At 38.0% G+C, this 17,280-nt stretch overlaps 1 protein-coding gene across 1 annotated transcript in view; it reads left to right on the top strand.

The window, feature by feature from the left end:
* Window positions 1-17,280, top strand: part of CMYA5 (cardiomyopathy associated 5) — a 107,051-nt gene that overhangs the window by 34,103 nt on the left and 55,668 nt on the right. Inside the window, exons 2-4 of the mRNA XM_051991766.1 lie at window positions 429-10,266; window positions 12,582-12,677; window positions 15,803-16,036. Coding sequence (XP_051847726.1) covers window positions 429-10,266; window positions 12,582-12,677; window positions 15,803-16,036 — 10,168 coding nt within the window. The remainder of the gene's footprint in view (window positions 1-428; window positions 10,267-12,581; window positions 12,678-15,802; window positions 16,037-17,280) is intronic.

Below are 17,280 nucleotides of genomic sequence, written 5' to 3'. Positions count from 1 at the left end.
GTGTTCAAAGATGACTTTGAAATTCTGAAATTAGATGATTGGGAGAGGAATTGAAAGAAAAAAGAAAATAAAAGACAGGGGGATTGATTTAATAGGGAAGATGAATTTGATTTCAAATATGTTGAGTGATAGGCATACTGATTTTGTTCTATCCAGTATTTTTTATACACACACACACACACACACACACACACACACACACATATATAATATCTTTAAAGATTATGGGCCCAAATTTTGAATTCAGTTCATTCCAATATTTTACATACTTGCCTATTTTTGGTCATCTTAAAAGTAAAATATATGTGTCATATTGATGTTTTGTTACATATCTTTAGGCATATCAAATTCTTCCTTTTATATTTTAATTTCATAAAAGTGGATCAACAGTGGTGTGATATGTTTTATTATTCTTGTCATCATTACAGGTTAACAGACCAGAATGAAGAGGACAAGACTAAGCAGGAGTGTATTATATCTGATCCCTCCTTTTCAATGGTTACAGTTCAACGTGAAGATAGTGGGATAACCTGGGAGACCAGCTCGAGTAGGTCCTCTACTCCCTGGGCCTCAGAAAGTAGTTTAACTTCTGATATGTATAGTATGGAAGGGTCAACAGTAAGTTCTCCTCCAGGGAACATTTCTTTTATCTTGGATGAAGGTAAAAAGGTTCGGAAAAGAACCCATAAGTCATCATCAAAACATGGCTCCCCAGCTTTGCGTCGGAAAGGAGGTAAAAAGAGACACTCCTTAGAAGGGCAAACAGATGTTCCAGCAAATGCAAAAGACAAAGCTTCAATTTCAGATGAAAAATCAGAACAAGAAAAGTCATCTTTTGGTACTTATGATAAAACTAGAAAAAAGAAGACTGTCTCAAACACACCCCCTATCACTGGGGCAATATACAAAGAACACAAGCCATTAGTATTAAGACCAGTTTACATAGGAACAGTACAATATAAAATTAAAATGTTCAATTCGGTGAAAGAAGAAATAATTCCCCTACAATTTTATGGAACATTGCCAAAGGGTTATGTAATTAAGGAAATCAATTACAGAAAGGGGAAAGATGCATCTATTACTTTAGAACCAGATGCAAATCAAGACTCTAACATATTTTCCAAAGCAAGCAAATCAGTGACCCAAAATATAGAGAGTAACAAAGAAAAACAGCTTTCTCCACCCTGGAGAGAAGCTATATCTAAAGAGTCCAGGCCAATGCCATCATTTCTTAAGAATACAGAAAAATCAAAGGAAATTAACTCATTTTCACCACCAAATACAGTTGCAGCATCTGGGCTTAAACATACTGTTTCCTCATATTCTAGTCATGAAATGATAGAGCCTCAGAGTCTCACTTTATCAGATTCAGCAATTCCAGGTGAAGAAACATCAATGAATGAAATACAAATTGATTCTTCAGATGCTGCAACCTCAGAATTGATGTCACCCAAAATGGTAAAGGAAGAGTTGAAAGCTGAAACACAAGAAACTGGAGTTTTACCACCCACATTTTCAACCTCACCATTTTTTGTGGATGAGGTTGGAGAAGAAGAAAGAGAATCTGATTTATTGGCAACTGCTGCTACATCTATTTCTAAGAATCTCAGTTCAACTAAGGCAGAACAGGAAGCCTTTGAATCAGATTCACCAATCACTGCAGCATCTGCCCCAGATTCTTTGGATACAAAAGTAGAAAACTTGGGTCTGAAAGAAGAACCAGTTTCTCCAGCTGGTGAATGGGAGATGGAAGAGACCAAACCTGAACCCCCAGCCTTGAGAGAAATGAAAGAGGAAGAAGGGGATGTTTCCTTGCCAATTACTTCAGGGCCAGAACTTGAATCTTCATATGTTTCTGAAGAAGAGATTATTGAAATTGATTATCCAGAAAGTTTATCTCCCTCTGAAAATGCCATCCCACCTCCTTTGGTTCATGAAGGGGAGAGAGAAGAAGCTGAACCTGACTTCCCACTATTGGCCACATCTACTTCTGAAAATGTGGCTTTATTAGAAAAAGAGAGAGAAGACATTGGGCCTATTTCTCCAGATTCAGACTTTGCATCTGAGTTTTCAAGTTTATCATATTCAACCCATGAACTAGAGGAAAAAGAAACAAAGCCAGTTTCTCCACCAGCTGTATTGTCACCATCTGAATATGAAATTTTGTCAGAGGAAGAGACCTTGCCTTGTTCCCCAGAGTTCACATCTGTATCTGAGTATTCCGCAACATCTCCTACAGCAGAAGAGGATAGTATGGGATACCAGTCCCCTATACATTTAGCATCGACATCTGAAGCTGCCATCTTCTCAGAAGAAGAGACTCTAGAGAGTGAGCGTTATACACCAGATTCTACATCTGCTTCCGAATATTCAATTCCCCCATATGCAGCACAGGAGTTACAGAAAGGAGAAACCGGCCAACAGAATGCCCCGAGTTCAGTAGCTACAGCTGAACATATGATTATATCAGAAGAAGAAAAAGATGACATTGGACCCTATTCTCCAGATTCAGCATTTGTCTCTGAATACTCAGTTTCCCCTCATCCAATTCGAGAGTCAGAGAAAGAAGAATCCGAACGGGATTATCCAATACACGTCACATCCCCTTCAGAACATGCTATTTTGAATGAAGAAGAGAATGAAGAGATTGAGCCTTTTTCACCAGACTCAGCCTCTGACTTTTCATTCCCACCTTACACAACACCTGAACCAGAGAAGAAAGCCAATGAACCGAGTTCATTGGAAACTGCCATGTCTGTTTCAGAATATTCTATTTTTTCAGAAGCAGAGAAGGAAGAAATGGAGCCTGAGATCCAAGCAGCTACAATGCCTGTCCCCGAGCAAACCATTTTGTCACAGAAACAAAAGGCCCAACATTCCTCTTCGCTTCCTAAACAGTTGAAGGTGCCACCTTCAGCAGCTGAAGTAGACAAGGGAGAAGCCACATCTGTATCTGAATATCTTATTTTGTCACAGAAGCAAAAAATTGAAAGTACCTCTAAAGTTCTTGAGTCTGAACACTCTGAACTACCATCTTCAACTGATGAGAGAGAAAAGGAAGAAATCAGACCTGATTCAGCAATACCTGCCTTCATGAAGGCAGGCTCATCTGAGAAAGAAAAAGTCAAGCCAGTTTTGCCACAAACTTCTGAAAGTGGATCTCAAGAGTCAATCGTACCAAAATCAACTCAAGAAGAAAAGAAAGAGTTGGGGCTGGAACCTCCACATGCTCAAAAAATGGCATCTGAACATTCAGCTTTTTCGAAAGTAAGCAAGGAAGAAATCACGTCCAGCTCCCAGGTTACTCCACCTGAACACCCAGCTTCAATGTTGAATAAAGAAATGGAGCCTCATTCGCCAAGCGTCCCAGAGTATGTGATGGAACCGTCAGTTGCACCTGGGAAGGCAGGGGAGAAAGTAGGATCTGATTCTATGTCAATTGAGACACCTGTGCCTCAGCAGGAAATTTCACTAAAGAATAAGGAAAACTTGAAAGACAGCCAACAGGCAAAATCTTTAGCTGAATCTGAAGTTTCACAAGCAGAGACAAAGGAAAAAGTTAGGCAAGACAAAGAACAAGCAGCCATACCTAAATCCCAGCATCTGGTTTCATCAGAGAAAGAGGAAACGCCACATCTCCCTGAACTGAAATTGTCATCACTGTCAGAAGAAAATAAAAAAGAAATTGGGCTCGATTCCCTACAAGCCACAACATCAGAACTGAAACCTTCACTTTTGCCCAAAACAGTAAAGGAAGAAATCCATTCAGATTCACCACTTCCCACAACATTGGTGTCTGATGAAGTCTTATCAAAAGCGAGCAAGGAAGAACTGAAAGTCCATTCATTGTCAGAAGAAAATAAAAACGGAATTGCGCTTGATTCTCCACAAGCCACAGCATCAGAACTGAAACCCAAAACAGTAAAGGAAGAAATCCAATCAGATTCACCACTTCCCACAACATCTGTGCCTGATGCAGTCTTATCAAAAGCAAGCAAGGAAGAACTGAAAGTCTCATCATTGTCAGAAGAAAATAAAAAAGGAATTGCGCTTGATTCTCCACAAGCCACAGCATCAGAGCTGAAACCTTCACTTTTGCCCAAAACGGTAAAGGAAGAAATCCAATCAGAGTCACCACTTCCCACAACATCTGTGCCTGATGCAGTCTTATCAAAAGCAAGCAAGGAAGAACTGAAAGTCTCATCATTGTCAGAAGAAAATAAAAAAGGAATTGCGCTTGATTCTCCACAAGCCACAGCATCAGAGCTGAAACCTTCACTTTTGCCCAAAACGGTAAAGGAAGAAATCCAATCAGAGTCACCACTTCCCACAACATCTGTGCCTGATGCAGTCTTATCAAAAGCGAGCAAGGAAGAACTGAAAGTCCATTCATTGTCAGAAGAAAATAAAAAAGGAATTGGGCTTGATTCTCCACAAGCCACAGCATCAGAGCTGAAACCTTCACTTTTGCCCAAAACGGTAAAGGAAGAAATCCAATCAGATTCAGCACTTCCCACAACATCTGTGTCTGATGCAGGCTTATCAAAAGAAAAAGTGGATCTCAGTTCTCCACCAACAAACCATTTGGTTCTAAATGAGAAACAAAAGAAAGTAGGTGAACCTGGATCTTCATCTATTGAAACTGCAGCAGTTAAGTTTCCAGTCCGATCAGAAGTAGATAAAGAAGTGAATTTACATGCACCATCAAGTGCAAGGGATTCAGCAGAGCATGCAGTTTTGTCAGAAGTGCTAAAAGAACAGGAAAAGCCTGAGTCACCAATACCTGAGCATTCATTTTTATCAAAGGTAGGAAATGATCAAGGTGTCCCACCTCTGACAGTTCCTGCAGCTGAACGTTCAACTTTGTCAGAGAAGCAAGCCTCTGAATCATCCACTCCAGCATTAGTGACTGGAAGTACAGTTCCACCATACATGGCTGTTGAAATGGAGAAAAAAGATGCAAAAGTTCCTTCATCAAAGACTGTAATATCAGTATCAGATAAAAGAGTTACTTCACAAGAAAAAGAAGAAATAAAATACCCCCTGCATGAACTGGAAACTTTGGGGACAGAAGACTTATCCATGAAATCAATCACTCCTACAGGTGAGAGGAGTAAACAGGAATCTGGAATGTTGATGTCAGATAAAAGTTACTTGCTGTCAGAAAAGCCAATTGTTCCTTCATCAAGTCATCCAGTAGAACCAGCACTGGAATTATCAGGGGTTATGGCAGAGCTGTCACAAGGTTTAGTGAGTGAAAATGGACACAAGGATGCAAAACAGGAAATCTCTCTCATATCAGCAACAGGAAGCTCCGTGCTAGAAAGGGCAAAGTCAGAGGCTAAGATCAAGGAAGAAGGAAGGCAAGAGTGCAAACCTGTTTCGGCTGAGGTGGTCAGCATGGTATCAGATCAATCAGCAGCTTCTTTCGTTGAAAAAGAAAATCCAGAACCTCAGCAAGATAATTTTTCATTTAAACAGTTACTAGAAAAATCAAGGGACTTGGTCGCCTCTAATGAAGGAACGAAACAAAAAGGTCATTCTTTGACTTCCATGGAAAATTTGGTCCCACAAGGCACAGGGGATGTTTTGACCAAAACAAATGAAAATGATGTCCAAACACCTTCATTCCTTATGTCTCAAAACATACCTGAACCATCCAAGATGGCCTCTTTTGATCTTTCTGAGGAACAAGCAAGACAAAAATCTATGCTTTGCCCAGATGATGTTGTTAATTTATCTGGCCCATCAATAAGCAGTCCCTTGGTTGATCAAAAGGATATTTCTATGAAATCACTCTCATTTGCAGAAACAAATTTGCCTTTGGAAGAGTCAAAATCTATTGTGACAGTTAAGCCTAGAGATGTTAAAGATGCAAAAGAGTCCCTCTCTTTGCAAAAAGAAGGAATTTGGCTGCAAAAAGAGCAGAGTCAAGAGCAGACTAGACCTGAAAAGGAAAGAGTGCTGGAGTCAAGGCAATTGTATTCCTCTGCCACAGATGGAAGACCAGTGGGACAGTTTATGTCTGTTTCACCTGAGAAGAAACAAACTTTTGAACATATAAAACAAGAAAACATTTACTCAGCTGAAGAACCTGATTTATCAGCACAGATACCAACATCTCCTCTGGATAGACCCGAGGATCATAGAGAGAAACTGACAACTCAAACCTACTTTTCTCCAGAAATACAAATGGCTGAAAAGCCAAGAGACACAGTTCTAGTTGAAAAAGCAGGTAGAGCTGAAGTTAATGAGAAGCAATTCTCTCCATTAGTGGCTCCTGAAAGTGTGATACCTGAAAAGTTAAGCACTGAAGATGTCCAGGAAAAATTCACACCAACTTCAGAAAGTGCCACTAAGATACAAATGCAAGTCTCTGGAGACCACATAAGGGAGAAGGTAAAACCTGCAATTATTCCTTCTTCAGTTAAAGCAACCAGTGGTCTGGCAGAAGATTCAATAACTGTCTTAAGTAGTGAAAAAGAAGATCTGAGAACTACACCATATTCTTCCACAGAGAAAAGGCTCTTGGAAGAATCAAAAACAGACACTTCAAAGGTTGCAAAAGTTGCTGATGAAGTCCAGCAGCCCAAATCAGAGAAACCTAAGTCTGAAGTTAAAATCTTAATGCAAGAAAAATCAGAGCTTTCCCCAATTCAATCTGGGGAAATAACTGCAGCACTGGATTCTCCAGAATTAATTAACAAAGTACCCAAGCAGGCTGAAACTGCTCCCCCAAGTACTGTCACTGATGGTAAAGCCAAAAAAGGAGTTTCATCTTTCACTTCGTGGATGGCCAGTCTATTTTTTGGAGCAAGTGCTCCAGAAAAGGATGTTGATGAAAAAGAAGCTCTGCCAAGCCCTGCTGCAGACACATCTGTGTTGGAAGGGGAGGTTAAAATGACAGTTCCAGCTATCCCTGATGACTTTAATGAAGCTGAGAAACCAGCACCGTCTCCTTTATCAGTGTCAGGAGTTTTGCCTGAGAAAGAACCTAAAGCCATTTTAATTAAAGCCAGTGAAGAAAGGGAGCAGAAAGAAACACCATTATCTTTACCTAACCAAGTAGATAAGGAGTCATCCAAGTTGGCTGCCGTAAGAGTTGAAAAGATGTCACAAAAATCAGAGTTATTACAAACTCATCATTTACCAGAGTCAAGACTGTTATCTGAGGCAGAATCTAGAACTGCTGTAACAGAATCTGGAAAACCAAGACAGCTCAAAGAAGACTCTGTGTTTTTATCTGCCATGGAAAAGGATGAAAGTCAACAACTATCATTTGCCAAAACAGATTTGTTTAGGGAACCACAGAGTGCTTCAGTGGGCCCCACAGAAAGGAACAAAGAAGAGAGTTGTCAGTCTCCTTTGGCAAAAAAAGAAAAGTTAATTTTGGGAAGATCTGATGCTATCACAGTCAGCCCTGAGGAGGAAGGTGAACAAAAAGAAAGTATTACAGATGTATTTCTAGGTGAAAATAATCAAAGGACTCAGCCTCACTCAGCAGGGAGAACCAATTTTGCCTCTGAAGAATCAGGAATCACCTTTGGTATTTCTCATGATGAAACTGAAAATCTGAAAAATCAAACATATTCTTTGGCTAAAGCAAAATCAGTTACTGGAGAATCACACATGGTATTCTCAATGGCTCACCCAGAAATCAAGGAAACAAAAACAGTAGGAATTCAGCCAACTTCTTTAAGGGAGAAGGATTCATTGGAAGAAAAGACTAGAACATTAATTCCAACTAGTCCCAGTCACCAGGTTGAAATAGACCAGGAAAACATTTGTGCTTTATCTGATATGGAAAGTCTGAGGTCTAAAGTACCAAGTCACAATGAAGAAAAGGAACAACACTTGCTTTCCTCTGATATACCACGTGCTCTGGTTGAGCCTTCAAAAGAGATTTTACCTGATATTACCAAGGAAAGCAAGAAGCAAGAGTCACAACCGGAATTTGGTAGACTAGTATCCAGAGAATCTAAAACTCTAGATAGTCCCTTTGATGAATCAAGGAGTTTAGCTCAATTACCTTCTTCTCCAGAAGCAATTTTCTCACCTGTGAAATCACCAAATGTGATTTCAGTATCTTCTCCAGAAGTTAATAACTCAGAAATTTCATCACTGGAACTAACTGGAGCAAGTCAGACTTATCGAGCCAAAGATGGTGCACCACATTCACCTGTGCCATCTACTTTTGTCTCAAAACAAGTTTCTGATTTTCAGACAAAGCCCATGGAAGATTTTCAGGTTGATAAATCATACCCATCAGCAGTTCATGATTCTAATGAAGTTACACATGATATGCCATCAACTAGTCGTAAAGAAATTTCTTCCACTGGAGGCATAATGAAGGAATCTGAAAATCTTTTTGTAAAAGATGGAGCATTTGCAGCTTCCATGGTGACCAGCAAACCCCCTGGCCTTACAGAAGATCAAAAAAATGCGTTTAGCATCATCTCTGAAGGTTGTGAGATATTGAACATTCATGCTCCTGCTTTTATTTCATCAGTTGATGAGGAGGAGTGTGAAAAAATGCAGAATAAGTTAGAGTACTTGGAAGAGAAGACTTCACAAAGCATTCAGCCCTTACATGATGGCAGTGATGTGACCGAAAGCCATGAAGTTTTGAGAAATGAGTCCCTTGCAGGTGACTCAGATGTAGATATATCCCTGGGGAAGGGAAAGATACAAGAGAAAACTCACCCAGCAGAAGAGGACATTTCCACAGACTCAGATGTGCCCTTCAATTATGATATGATGCCCAGTGAGGTAGATTATTTTGAAAAATATACTCTGATTGATTATAACATCTCCAAAGAGCCACTAAAAAAGGAATCTTTTCAAAAGCAAGATGTTGAAGGAGAACCCCAAGAGAAAATTCCTGAAGAAAGTACCTCTTTCCCAGAAAGTTCAGCAGATAAGACTCTGGAATGTGAGTTTGATTTGGTGAAATTAGATGAAAGCTTTTATGGAATGGAAAAGGAGGAGGGCAAAGTTTCTCATAAAGAATCTCAACCATCTTTACCTACCCTCAAATCAACTGACAGTGAGACTCCAAGGGATGTAAACAGAGACGTGAAATCAAAGTCCCCTGGAATGCCCTTATTCAGTGCAGAAGAAGGAGTATTGTCCCGAAAGCAACTATGTCCTATGGAAGTTAAAGCTATTAACCCAGAGCTGCTGGAGGAACAACCAGCACTAGCCTTTTTATATAAGGATCTGTACGAAGAGGCAGCTGGGGACAAACAGAAGGAAGATGAGACCATCTCTGATAAGGAAAGCTTGAATTCTGATGGCTCATTTCCAAGCAGACATTCCGATGCTGAAGAAGAAACTGGAATGTATTTTGAAAAGTACATTCTCAAAGATGAAATTCTACACGATGCATCTGGATATCAGAAAGACCAAAGCCAACCTCTGGAAGAAATACCAGTTGATAAAAATGACTCATGCCAAGTAAAAACTGGAAAAGGAGAAGTCAGGGGGAGGTTTGAAACTGTTTTAGGGGAGAAAAGCATAGAGGAGGCTATGTTTGGTGAAGGGGAATTACAAAGCAGTGTGGAAAACCATAAGAATAAAGAGGTACAGGGGAAAGTGCCCATCACTGAGGAAGTTCAATTGGCTTCTCAGAAAATAAGTTATGCAGTGCCCTTTCAAGACACACATCACATTTTGGAGAGGGTAGATGAACCTGTTGACCAGGCTAATGAGGAAGAAAATGCCAGTCCTGAGGTAAGTCAGCACTTCCCTGTGGAAGTGTCTTACCCAGAAGAAGAATCCATGTCAGGTGCAACAGCTGCTCCAGAATACCTGCAAGTAGAACCTCAAGGATTTGTACCTCCTGAAATGATGGAGTCAAGAGCCCACAGTAGCCCTGTTCAAGATGAATATGAGTTTGCAGAATTAACAAGTTATGGAGAGGCTACTCGAGAGAATCTCTTATCAGATGACTTGTTCTCAGAATCCACGCCTGAAGATGTCCTGTCCCAAGGCAAGGAGTCTTTTGAGCTTGTTGGAGAAAATGCTGAATTTGTGAAGGAAGAAGAACAAAGTAGGTCTATTCCGCAGAAGGATTTGGGATCTGAGGTAGTAGAGCCAGAGCGACCATTGGCCGAGGCAGAAGATGCACAGAAAGAAGCCAAAAAATCCCAGATCGACACATATTGCTACACATGTAAATGCCCTATTTCTGCAATTGATAAGATATTTGGGGAACACAAAGACCATGAAGTTGCAGCACTTGACACAGCTATTGATGTGGTCAAGGTAAATATAGTCTTAAATTCTTATGGCTAGAATATACAAAATATTCAAAATACATGCTTCTTTTGGGAGGTTTCAAAAGTGACCTTTATCTTTGATCCCTTAAATTATTTGAATTGAAAAGGACCTGAAAACAAAGGATTTCTCTATTTTCTGCTTAACCTTCATGCAGTGGTATGTATGAATCGTACTGGCATGAGGAGGGAAGTAAAATGATTTCAAATTCAAATAAAATGCACTTTAAAGGGCACTGCTAAATAATTCTCAGGCTCATTTTGATTCAGCATTTTAACACATTGGAAGCTTGAATATGCATGCGTTCCCTACCAAATTTGCCCTTATCAACTTGCCCAACATTGGTCTATGTCTCTGTAATTTGAGTTGAGCTGGAGTAGCTTACCTGGCACATTCTTAGACATCAATCTTGATGTATTAGCATCAGAGCTCAAGACAAAATGCTCCCTCCTCCTCCAGGCTGACACTTGATTTTCTTAATTAATAATTACTGTGGCTTCAGTAAAGGGAGTGTGGAGCAATTGGGTTTCATAGCTAATCCCAAGAAGTTAGTTTAAAATTATGTTGTCCCAGTCATCAAAACTTATCTGAAATAATTGACATTCAAAATTTTAATTGCCAAAAAGGAGGAGGGGTGCACTCAGAGTTAACTTTTGTACCTGGAGCAAAATAAACCTCATTCAGGGCAAATAGCAGAAATTATGTCTTTGAATATATTTAAAATATTTGGGGGCTATTTTATGCATTTTCATTGTGTTAATTTCTAAATGTATTCTTCCTCCTTCCCATACTCAGTGAATCATTCTTTCTAATAAAAAATGAAAAAGCAAGAGAAAAAAAGCAATTCAGCAAAATTAACCAACACAGTGAACAAGACTAACTATATATGATGTTCCAAATCCATAGATCTCCACTTTTGAGAGAGGGAGGTGGATTGTATAATCTCTTCTTTAAGCTCAAGTTTGGTTATTATAATTCCACAATATTCATTTTTATCATATACCTTTTTTAAGCTGAGACCAGCAGTCTTAGGCAGAAATACCAAGATATTGCTAGTAATAGCACCACAAGAGACAGGGAAAGTGTAGATGGGAACTGGATGGGAGAGACTCAGGTATAAATCTCAGGGGGATAAAAGAAAATAGAGAAAGTGGACTGTTTAGTAGCTTCCTATTTTAACTAGCTCTTTTTAATAACTAAATGCTAATTTCTATTTTCTTTAACTTGCTAAAGAACTTTTAAATGCTTTTAATTCCTTCTAAAATTATGGCTTTGAGAAAAAGCTCACATGGCCCCTTGTGATATGCCTTGTGGCTAATTTCTGCTTTTTTGACTAATTTATTTTTCTGGTCCTGTAACAGGTATGAAACTAGGAAAGTGAAAAGGGGGAAACTCAAGCAAAGGCAAAGATTAAGAATTGACCAGCAAATTTTAAATAATAATTAATAATATTTAATAATAATAATAAACTAAATTAATTGTTTATTTATTGCATATATATTATATATAATTAAAAATTAAATAATAATCAGATTATTTTTAAAATGTAGTTACATATTCATAGTTCTAAAATTCTTGGTGGTCTCTATATAGAAATTCTTAATAACTCAAGATCTAATTATCTAATTTGTGAATTATTTTACTTTCTCCAGGGTCTTTCTTCTAGTTATTTGCCTTGAGATAATTTCAGTGATCATTAGAATTTTAATCAGACTATGATCAATGAATAAAATGAAAATGATTCAGTTCCATTTTGCTATTCATTAGTGTCAATAAAAGAATTATTAAGGGAAAAATTGTAATTATGGTGGGAGCTATTGGTTAAAATGTTTTAACTATATGCTTCTTGTCCCTCACTCAAGATAGAAGAGTTGAATTTGGTTTCCTCTCTAGTATTTGAGGAAGAAAGAACTGAAAACTGTAGAAGTGCTGGACTTTAAAAATACCTCAAAAAACTAAGTTGCATCAGTGTATTTTTTTTTTTTTTTTGGCCTATAGACAAAGAATAAATAGAGCTAGGATTAAAAAATTTTTAAAGTAAAATTATAAAAATAATTATGTCAATTGACATGTCTGGTTTTTCTAATGTTAAAACAAGATCATATCTCTTGAGAAGGTCATGTCTAACAGTTTACAAATCCTATCCCTTCCCTTCCCTTTCTTTTCTATATTATAAAAAAAGCTTTCAAAAATTATTATTTTCTGTAAAATAAATGTATAAGCCTAAATGTTGGTAACTATAAAATATTACCAAGATTATTTCCTCAAATATTACATAGTTATCTTTATTTTTTTAATTTTAGATTCAATTAGGGGAATTTCTAGACAATTTAAAAGAAAAGTCTCTGAAGATTGAAGCCTTTGTTACTGAGATTGAATCATTCTTCAATACTATTGAGGTGAGTTGCCACATTTTATTCCCTATTAAGTTTCTCTTGTAAAGAATCTAGTTTATTCAAGTAATAAAGACATTTCTAAAGGAATTGAATTGTTTTTGTTTGTGTTTTGGTCATAGTCGGTTTATTTTTGCCATTAGAAATGAAGTGTCTCTAAAATCTCTCTGTGAAATTAGTGAGACCATTGTAAATAAGGACAATAAGACCAAAGTTTTCAAAATAATACTTCCTTCTCACCTGACAGTTTCCAAAGTCAGGTTGGGAGAGTCATTAAGTGAACAAGACACTGTCAATTGAAAAGCCATTTATTCACAAAACTGTACATATATGTATATGCATACATTCACACACACACACAAAAGATAGATTGGAGAAAATCTCAGAGAAAAGGTACTAATGTTCTTGCAGAAGGGGGGATTTTAGAAAGCCAACGAAGCCAGAAGACTGGTGAGGATGAAGAAATGGAGATGAGCTGAACTAAAAACCTATGGCAGGGCAGAGATGGTAGCAGCAAATAACTTTGTGTTTCTAGCTATTTATTCCTATTTACCTTTTGTGTCCCAGAAGAGTCCATTGTCAACCTACGAAATAAGCTCCTTTAAGGCAGGCACTTTTTTGGTGTTTTTAAAGGTATTTTCAGCACTTAGCACATCTATTTTCACATAAAAGGTGTTTAATGAATGCTCCCTGGATTGATGAATCAATAATAAGTCAATGAGTAAGGGAGTCATGAAGGAAATGGCAAAATGGGAGAGATTTAGGGCTCTTAGAAAAGGCTTTTTCACTAATGACCAGCACTATTAGTTTGATCAAGTATCTGAATGAATCAGAGAAGAGCATTGTTACACCTGAAGTACTATGTAGAATCACCTTCCCACTAAGGAGAATATGTGAGTATAGCAAACTATGCAGTTATTTCTATGTAGTTAGAAGGGCTTAGCCAACCAGTAAAAGGTTTTTCTTGAATATCTTGAAGACAGTCATAGAACTTTAAGAGGTTCTATCCTATGTCTTTTGGGTACTTATGAATGTCTTTTTGATACTTTAATGACTGAACTCTTTCACACATAATTTAAAATAGATTCCCCTTATGTTGTTTTGCTTAAAAAAAAAAATTAAACCTCTGATTTCATTGGAATAGAGCTCTCACAATGGAAAAGATCTTTTAGCAATGCAAATCAGTGCCTGCTAAGCAGTTTGAGAGTTGTTTGACACAGAGTAGTTAAGCAACTTACCCAGAGTCACAGTCACCATGTGTTACAGAATTTGAACCTATTTATTTCTGAATTCAAGAATAGTTCTCAGCCAACTACACCTTGCTGCCCCTCTAAAGTTGTGCTTTAATAATTAGTAAGTAAGCTTAGTAAGATTTCAGTATGTTGGAAGTTTTCTCATCCTTAGCCCCATTCCCATTAACATATTATATTTATGTATTTAGAAAAATAAAATTCTCATGCTAGACTATCTCCTCTATGTGTTGAGAAAAATGAAATTCTCTAATGGAAAAAAATGCAAATGAAGGTGGCCCAGCTGTACCAGATCTGAAACTATATTATAAAGCAGCAGTCCCCAAAACCATTTGGTACTGGCTAAGAAATAGAGTAGTCAATCAGCAGAATAGGTTCGGTTCACAGGATAAAATAATCAATGACTATAATAATCTAGTATTTGATAAATTCAAAGACCCCAGCTTTTGGGATAAAAACTCACTCTTTGACAAAAACTGCTGGGAAAATTGGAAACTAGTATGGCAGAAACTAGGCATCGACTCACACATAACAACTCATACCAAGATAAGGTCGAAATGGGTTCATGATAAAGACATAAAGAATGCGATTATAAACAAATTAGAAGAATGTAGGATAATTTACTTCTCAGATCTGTGGAAGAAGAAGGAATTTGTGGCCAAAGAAGAACTACAGATCATTATTGATCACAAAACAGATTAATTTTGATTATGTTAAGTTAAAAAGATTTTGTACAAACAAAACTAATGCAGACAAGATCAGAAGGGAAGCAATAAACTGGGAAAATATTTTTATATTCAAAGGTTCTTTTAGAGGCCTCATTTCTAAAACATATAGAAAATTGACTCAAATTTATAAGAATTCAAGCCATTCTCCAAGTGATAAGTGGTCAAAGGATATGAACAGACAATTCTCAGGTGAAGAAATTGAAACCATTTGTAGTCGTAGGAGAAGGTGCTCTAAATCATTATTGATCAGAGAAATGCAAATTAAGACAACTCTGAGACACCACTACACACCTGTCAGATTGGCTAGAATGACAGGGAAAGATAATGCAGAATGTTGGAGGGGATGTGGGAAAACAGGGACACTGATACATTGTTGGTGGAATTGTGAACACATCCAGCCATTCTGGAGAGCAATTTGGAACTATGCTCAAAAAGTTATCAAACTGTGCATACCCTTTGATCCAGCAGTGTTACTACTGGGCTTATATTCCAAAGATATATTTTAAAAGGGAAAGGGACCTGTGTGTGCCAAAATGTTTGTGGCAGCCCTATTTATATGACCTTAGACACTTATTATCTGTGTGTTCCTGGGCAAATCACTTAATCCCAATTGCCTAAAAAAAAAAAAAAAGAATCACATTGAAGTGTGTGAGAGTCATGGTTCATAGTTGGAAAGAATTCAAAGAGATTCTCTTAAAGTCACAAAAGAGTTTATTTACGCCATCATTGATGGGCTAGTCTTTAAAGGAAGCCTAGTAAATTAGAAATAGTTCAGAAAGAGTTTTATATACTGAAAATTTGGGACTTAGTTAACATCCTACATGGTTGTAAATTGTAAAAGAGGATCCAGGATGTCTTTTCATCCAGGTAAAGACACAAAATATCTTTTAGCAAGGTACTATCATTCAGAAAGGATGTTTTTTTTTTTTTTTTTTTTTTTTTTTTTTTGCCCCCAGAGCACAAATAAGGAGCAACAGATAAAACCTTTTATTAGCTAGGTATGCATTTTGAGTAGACTCACATTCTGACCTATCATCTTTCTGTCTTTTGGGGAGAGGAAATTCTGGGGACAAGGGCTGGGGACTCGTCACATTTTAATAATATAATTACATTTCTTGGGTCCGCACTGGTTTTAGAAGTATGTATTTTCCAGGAAAACTGTAGCAAAAATGAGAAACGGCTTGAAGAACAGAATGAAGAAATGATGAAAAAGGTGCTGGCCCAGTATGATGAGAAGGCACAGAGTTTTGAGGAGGTGAAGAAGAGAAAAATGGAATACCTGCATGAGCAGATGGTGAACTTCCTACAGAGTATGGATACCGCCAAGGAGACTCTAGAGACAATCGTCAAGGAAGCAGAAGAGCTCGATGAGACTGTTTTCCTGACCGTAAGCATGAATTACAGTAGGGCCAATCACTTTACTGCTCATGAGGACCTTGGCCCTCCTGCTTTTAAAAATAAAACTTATTTGCCTTTCCATCCATATCTGCTGCAATTATTCAGAAGAGAAATCATCATTTTAATCTTTTTTTTTTCCATTTTAACTTGTATATTGATTTCGCTCCAGCCAGTTCCAACTTTCTAGACTACCCTAATGTTAATCATCAGGACAATATGAGGGGTGGGCAAGGGGGAGGTAATGCATCAGGAAGCATTACAGTGAATTCCCTGTGCGGGGAGGCCTATATAATTTAACCTGAAAAGTGGAGAGTTCAACCTCTCAACAATCCAAAATCCAGCCTAGGTCTTCCCTGTCATAGTAACCCTTTCCTCATTTGGCATCCAGTCTGTCCCTTTCACATGACCCTCTCTCACTTGACTGTGGCCTCCCTTCAATCCAAACTCCTTCCTCCTGTCCCCATTTCCTCCCGAGGTCATGAAGTGACCAACCTAAGCTGATAGGCTGACTCACCCTAAGATGTTAATGGGTGATAATGGCATAAAGTGTTTGTGTTTGAACAGACAACTTAATATCTCAGTCTGTAAGGTTAAGGTTGATTTTGTGGAGCCCTTTTAGTGCTACTCAGACTCATTCCAGAGATTCCCCATCCCTGAGGCATTCCGTAAAACTTGTTAGCTTGACCCTGAAGCTGAAAATAAATAGTCAGTGGAGCTGATTTCTGGGAGTGGGGGCCGCTAATATGTTATAGGAATGCTGTGAAATCCCTCTTTGCTTCTGGACAGGGGATAGGGGAGCTCCATTTTTTGTTGGAGATAGCATTCCTTCTTAAAGTCCCCCTTTGCCTCCTGTAACTTCCAATAAGACCCAACTATGGAGAAAGACAGGAATCAGGAATATTAATCTCTGTTGATTTGCCTTTGGGGGCACAGCCAATAAATATGGATGGCAGCCATGGAAATGAGGTAGACATCTAGAACCTAAAAGCAGAACTAAAATCTAGTGCTTGTTTTAACTTTCATCTCGAGAAAGGAGGGAAGGATAGAAAATCATATATAACACTTATAAAGTACCTCCTGCTCCTTAATCATTGCATACATTCCCTCAATGTATTTTCTTCTCAGCAATAACTGTAAACAGAACAAATTTTAATCATTCCTGTTGCTTCAGTAACTAAAAAGTCCATTGCATACATAAGTCTTTATTGATTCCATTTCCTTGATGGAGAAGCT

Source organism: Antechinus flavipes, chromosome 1 (assembly GCF_016432865.1).
Source record: "Antechinus flavipes isolate AdamAnt ecotype Samford, QLD, Australia chromosome 1, AdamAnt_v2, whole genome shotgun sequence".
Taxonomy (NCBI): domain Eukaryota; kingdom Metazoa; phylum Chordata; class Mammalia; order Dasyuromorphia; family Dasyuridae; genus Antechinus; species Antechinus flavipes.
Note: the sequence above shows the minus strand (reverse complement) of the source record. Positions and strands in the feature narration are given on the sequence as shown.